Source organism: Lagopus leucura, unplaced genomic scaffold (genome assembly GCF_019238085.1).
Source record: "Lagopus leucura isolate 7727_CA_CO unplaced genomic scaffold, USGS_WTPT01 43837-0_obj-0_obj, whole genome shotgun sequence".
Lineage (NCBI taxonomy): Eukaryota > Metazoa > Chordata > Aves > Galliformes > Phasianidae > Lagopus > Lagopus leucura.
The window spans coordinates 78-6,773 of NW_024963077.1; the positions used below are offsets into that span (position 1 = coordinate 78).

General features: G+C 48.7%; 1 protein-coding gene across 1 annotated transcript; it reads right to left on the reverse strand.

Annotated features, from left to right (window-relative positions):
- Window positions 1–1,366: 1,366 nt before the first annotated feature.
- On the reverse strand, window positions 1,367–6,692 carry LOC122190963 (cytochrome P450 2J4-like; the record flags this gene model as incomplete). The annotated part of the gene is made up of 7 exons (XM_042891147.1): window positions 1,367–1,714; window positions 2,416–2,554; window positions 3,026–3,213; window positions 3,675–3,807; window positions 4,056–4,232; window positions 5,366–5,526; window positions 6,632–6,692. Coding segments are annotated over 7 exons (1,035 nt in total), but the record flags the coding sequence as incomplete, so codon positions are not given.
- Between the last annotated feature and the right edge of the window lie 4 nt (window positions 6,693–6,696).

Sequence of the window (6,696 nt, forward strand, 5' to 3'; positions counted from 1 at the left end):
TGCTGCGTTTACCTGCTACACTTTAACAAGTTAATTCCCTGCTCCATCATGGACTCCAAAGCACTCAGAAAAGCTCCCTTGCACTCACGTGAGATGCTCCACTCTTAAAGTGAATATTATCCTAGAATCATAGAATCTGTAGACTTGGAAGGGACCTTTAAAGGCCATCTAGTCCAATTCCCCTGCAATGCACGGGGACTCCACAGCTAGGTCATGTTGTCCAGGGCTGATCCAGCCTCGCCTTGAAAGTCTGCAGGGATGTGGCATCAACAACATCACTGTGTAAGCTGTTCCAGTGCCTCACCACTCTCATTATAAAAGATTTTTTGCTTGTATCTAACCTAAATCTAGACCTTTTTGAACTTGAAGCCATTTCCCCTTTTGCTATCACCACAGGGCCTGCTGAAGTTTCTCTCCTTTTGTTTCCTGTAGCTCCCCTTTAGATACTGAAAGGCTGCTATCAGGCCTTTGAGTTCCATTTAAGGGCTTTACACTAGGCAGGAAAAGGGTAGGGGATGCAGTGAGGCTTGCTAGGGTAGAGTGAGCAGCCTGAGGCTTTATACTAGTTTTGATGGGGGAAGAATGTCAACTGCAGCAGGACAGAGAAAGGCTTAGACTTGCTGTCAGGCCAGGAGATTGCGGGGAAAATCTTCTGAACTGTTCTACCTACATTCTTCTGGGAACTCCTCAGAGCAGGTAATATTGCCAGCCCCACATACAAAACCCTCTCAGGCCCCTCTAGGAACCAGTGGGAGAAAATTTCACAGTTCTTCCAGAGGTTTGAGGGAGGCCCACTCTAGTAAGGTGGTGTGTCAGAAAGCACAGCTGAAGTGCCTTTATACCACTGCGCGCAGAATGAGGTTCACCTGGGCCCACTGCTCCGCCTGTCTAGATCCCTTCAAAAGGCATCCCATCCCTTTGGTGTGTCAACTGCACCCGACAGCTTGGTAGCACCAGCAAACTTGCTGAGGATGCACTTAATTCCACTGTCGATGTCAGCGATGGAGTAACAGCCCCAGCATCGACCCCTGGGAGACACCATTTGTCACCAACCTACATCCAGACATTGAGCCATTGACCACCACTCTCTGACTCAATCCTGCAGCCAGTTCTTCGTCCATTGAGCAGTCCACCCGTCACATCCATACTTTCCAATTTGGAGAGAAGGATGTTGTGGGGTTCCATGTCAAAGGCCTTACTGAAGTTGAGCCAGATGACATCAGTGGCTCCTCCCTTGTCCACTGATGCAGTGACACTATTGTAGAAGGCAACTAGAAGGTCCCAGTTCAGCCAGGCTAGTCTCTTACCTTCCTTTCCTGATTTGCTACACCATATCTTCTGCTTGTGTAAAACATCAAGGAGGAAGAAAAGGAAGACTGCAACCTTTATTGTAACCCACAAAGCAGTATGGGTAAATAAGTAAGCAATAAAGAAGCAGGGAAATTCAAGTAGATAGAGGTGAGAGGTGCACAGAAGCTCAGTCTGTGTACTTGTGCCAAAGCTGAGAGTTCTCCCTCTGAGAATAGTAGCTCTGCTTCCTATCGAGGCACTGCACAGATCTTGTAGGGCCATGGGGCCAAGGTCATTCCCTGTGTGAATTTGAGGTCGAGGATGGTGTCTGGGGGAGCCTGGAAGGTGAATTTCTGGAGCAGAGCCGTGAAGAAGAGGAAGAGCTCGGCGCGGGCCAGCAGCTCACCCAGGCAGGCGCGCTTCCCTGCGGAGACAGCCACCCAGCGCCCAGTCAGCCCTGCTGGCTGCCCAGCTGCTTTCTCTGCTGGAAAAACCTTGGTACACAGCTCCTGCAGGAACATCACCCTGCCTGCATCCCCGTGCCCACCTTACATTTTCAGCACCAGGACTGCCATCTCAGCTGAGCCCCCCATGGAGCTGTAGCACGGTCTTAATGAGGGCACATCCATATAAATGTGTATGCACACGTTTTATCCTACCCTGCTGGGATTGAACAGGACTTCAGCTGCATTCCCTGTGTGCCTGGCTGGGCTCCAAGGAATGGAACCAAATCACCAGAGAAAGCGTGCCATGCTAGGGCAGGAAATTTGGAGATGCTAAAATCACTCTCCACAAGGAAGCTGCTGGCCAGGACAGGGCACCCTGTGGTGGTGGTGGCAAAGCCCATTGAACTCAGTCGTATGGGACCAGCAGCACAGTGCACTTGTATTTCTGAATGCATTTCTCAGGCATTTTTGTAGTCTCATATGTTTGTGAATAAAGGTCTAAGAGGTCATTGCTAGGGGTCTGTCTGCACTGATAAGGGCAGTGGGCAAGTAGCACTTCCCTGTTCCGAAGCAAGTGTCTGCATTTTCCATCAGTGCTTAGCTCAGGTTCTCCATTGTGCAGCTGAAAGCCACATCCCAGTGCTTCCACACAAAAGCATCAAACTGCAGCTGATCTTACCTATAGAAAATGGCATAAAAGCCTCCCTTTTCCAGAACTGACCGTCCTTCAGGAAATGCCCGGGGTTAAAACTGTGAGGCGTTTCCCATTCCTTTTTGTCATACATCACAGAGGATAGGTTTGGGATCAAAACAGAGCCCTGAGACAAGAGAAAGAAAATCACTTTGCACTCTCTCTGCCACTGTCATCATGAGGGGGATTTTTACCCTTCCATGTGCCAGCCATGAAGAGCATCCATAGTCAGATCTCACAAGGATGTGTCCCACTCCTTTTATGGGCCGTGTTTGCCTTCTTCTGGACTACTTTGATATGCAATCAGTATATATCCACCCTTTTCTCTCATGAACATAACTATTCCTAAAAATTCATCTAAGAAAAAGCTGCATGCTCAGGGCTCTGTCCCTCCCTGCTATGCCCGGATGCTGCACCTCATGGCATTCATCCTGGGCACTGAGAATGCAATGTGCTGGAGAACAGCATTGGGTGAGCAAAACAACACGATCCACAGCAGTGACCTCTGGGAGAGGCAGCAATGCTGCAGCTCTGTCCCTGCAGCAAAGGGGAGATGGAAATCTCCTGCTCAGACCTCACTGATCCAAACTGGGTTTACCTTGGGCACCCGGAAACCAGCCAGGATTGTGTCTTTCACCGCCTCTCTAGGCACGTTGAAAGGGATGATGTTGCCTTTCCTCTGCACTTCATGGATGACAGCATTGGTGTAGGGCATGCTGTTCCTGTCCTCCAGGGCTGGCTGTCGGCACTGCCCAATAACAGCATCAATCTCAGCTTGCACACGGGCTGTTTGGAAAGAGCAGGGATCAGCTATGGTGCAGCAAAGCCATAGAAACCCTGGGGACACCACAACATTTTTGCTGTGAGGGTCCCCCAAGGACCATCCCAGGTCAATCCTGTGCCACCAGGGGACTTGTGGCACCTCTCTGCATGTTCATCTCTCACTTCATACACTAAATGGGCCCTTGGCAGAGCCCCTTTTTGCCTTTACTGGACAGCCCACAGTGGTCTCCAGTGCTTGTGGGGCATATGGGCACATTTTCCTCTTTGTCCCATGAGAAAGAACAACAAAATCATTAGGAAAAGTTTTAAAACACTGAAGGTAAACACTTGAAAACAAAACCAGTACTTGCAGTAAATCTGTCGGAGAACAGAATATTTCCACTTTTTTCTTTCAACAAGGATAAACTCTCACCAAGCTACAAGGGCTAAAAATAGGGAATGGATAGCAGTGCTGTTACTTGTACCTTGAATCTCTGGGTATATGGCCATAAACAGCAGGGCCCAGCGGATGGTTGTGGAGGTGGTCTCAGTCCCAGCAAAAAACAGGTCGAGAGTGCATGCAACCAGGTTATCCTCGCAGAAATCACTGCCATTGGGCTTCAGAAAATCAAGTGTTAGTGCCACATTAAAAGCAAGAACTTCCTCAAAAATCAGACCCATTCCTTTCTAGGAGTTCTGCTAGAAGCTGCAGGACTTCTGCATCCCCATCCCTCCAATGGATGCTCCAAAACTAATGTCCATCCTGAGCTCACATATGGACACACCAGCAGCTCAGGATCTGGTTTGTTTCTCTACCCTCCTGATCTCAATCCCCACTGAGGAAGGCCTTGCTCCACACTGCTGACCTTGGCCATCTCCTGCAGGTAGCTGTCGATGAAGTCTCGGCTCTCTGAGGGGTTCAGGTCTTCCTTATGTTTGTTGATCTTCTCGCACACAAACCTTTTCATGAGCCTCCCATTTTTCAAAATGGTTTGGTGGGATCCAGGGAAGTATTTTATTACGGACGGAAAAAAGACGTACAGCTTTGGAAAGAAAGAGAGATGAGCAAATGCAAGAACGGACTGAAAAACCCCTCCTATTCTTTGAACTTGAAAAGCATGCAAAGGCACAGCCTACATTGTTGGAGTAGATGGAATTATCTTCTGTCCAGAAGAGCATGGGAAAGGATTGATATCTCCATGGTGAGAGTGGTTAGTGAGTTCCTGAGTCACAGCAGGGAGCTTGGCACTCTGTGGTCGGGAGTGGTGATGCAGGGGGAGGGAGAGCAAACTGAACGTTGCACAGAAATTGCTGGCTGATGTACCCTTTTCAATGGAATGACGAATGGCAACAAATGCCCCTTGTACATTAGCTCTTGCTCCTTCCCATAACCTCTCCTAGGGAACAGCCCAAAATCTCTACTGCTTTCAGTTCCTTCCCAAAGCACTGGAAAACCAGCCGGGGATAGACTGGCTTTGTGATCCAGGGGAGCACATCTGGCATCTTTGCAAGGACACATGCAGCAACGGAGAGCCACCACACAGCTGTGGGAAGCACCAGGGAAAATCTCATGACCCCAGAGCAGAGGGAAACATCTCCTGTGATTCACCAGCCCCCTGTGCTTGATGGCCTCACCTTGAGCAGTGTGTAGTTTTGGGTGCTGCGATATATTAGGATACATATCAGAGAGCTCTAAAGGAGTGCTATGAAGACAGCAAAACGTATGAAGAATGCTGAGGTCTGTTGTTTTGTGCACCATGGAGAAAATTGAGAGGAAGCCTCACAGCAACCTGTGCCTTGTTGCAGAGAGCAGAGCTGAGCCCGGCTCTTTGGTGACAGCAACAGGATCCAAGGGACTGGTACGGAGCTGTGTGAGGGGAGGTCAGGCTGAGAGAGAGGAAACACTGGACATGGAACAGGCACTGGGGGTAGTGGGCACAGCCTTGATCTAACTGAGATCAAGGCGTCATTGGGCAACGCTCTCAGACATAGGTGTTGATGTTCAATATTTCTGTGTGGAGTCAGGAACTGGACATGAGTGCCCTGGTAAATTTTTCCCAACTTGAGATCACCTATGAAGCTAAGAAAGTGCTCAAGCTTTTGCAGTTGACTCCAGAGAAGAAACAACAGCTCTTCAAATCTGCAGGCCACCTGTGCTGGAGCAGGAGGGCTGTACCTGGCTCATTATCTTCCCTTGGAGGGTAACAGTCTCATCCATCATCCGCAGCAAGTTTTGGAAGTCCTCATCATGATATTCAAACCGATTGCCAAAGGTGACGGAGCAGATGATGTTTGAAACAGCATTGTTGATTTTAAGGTGAGGGTTGAAAGGATTTCCTGGAGAAGGAAAACCGAACAATCAATTCTCTTCTTGACTCCACAGAAAAAAAGGGAAGAAAGCACCATCATCAGAGGGAAAATAGTCAACATGAAATGAGTGGTTTTCAGTGGACACCTTCTTGGAAAAGGTTGTTTGCTTGGGAAAAAAAGATCTGAAATGACTCAGAAGAGGAAACACCATAGGAATTAATTGTGAACATTGGTGCTGACAGGTCCATGGTATTTCCTAGAGGTCTCCAATTCAGCAAGAGGACAAAGGTGGGGTAAGAGTACTGTTACATAGCTGTATCTATCAGTTAATCTGAAGGCAAAACACCTGTAGAGGGAGTCTGGGATGCTGGCACATTACCAGCATTGCTTGTGAGATGAAGAGAAATGTTGGCAGCTGACTGAAGGTGAGCCAGTAGTGTGCCCACGTAGCCAAGAAGGCAAAGGGCATCCTAGCTCGTGTCAGCTGTAGTGTAGTCAGCAGGAGGGGGTGGTGATCATGCCACTGTTCTTGGCACTGGTGAGGCTCCCCCTTGAGTGCTGGGTTGAGTTTTGTGCCCCTCTCTTCAAGAAAGACATTGAGGCCCTGGAGTGTGTCCAGAGAATGACAACAAAGCTGTAAAGGGTCTGGAACACAACTCTGATGGCCAGCTGTGAGAACTGAGATTGCTCAGTTTGTAGGAGTTTCAGTGGAGAAATAATTGCCCTTCTCCACTCCGAGAAGGAAGGTTGCAGTGAATTTGGTGTTGATCACTTCTCCTAGGTAACCATGATAGGATGAGACATAATGGCCTTGAATTGCTATACATGTAGGTGAGGTATTAAGTAGAATTTCTAGGAGAAGTGGTCAGACATTGGAAGAGGATGCCCACAGAGGTGGCAGAGTCACCATCTATGGAGGCATTAGAAAATGCGTTGATGTGGCACTGAGGGACGTGGTTAGTGGGCATGCTGGGAATGGGCTGGAATTGGACTTGGTGATCTTAGAAGGATTTTCCAACTGAAATGATTCTTTGACTCTGTGATTTTTCACTAGGCATTAGCATAGGGGAAATTAAAATGGTCCAAGATGGATTCTGCCTTCAGCACAACTGCTGAGGGAAGTGCTCCTCACCCTGCTCATCCCTGAACACATCCGTGAGGAACCGGCACTCCTCCTGGATCCGCTCCTCCAGGCTC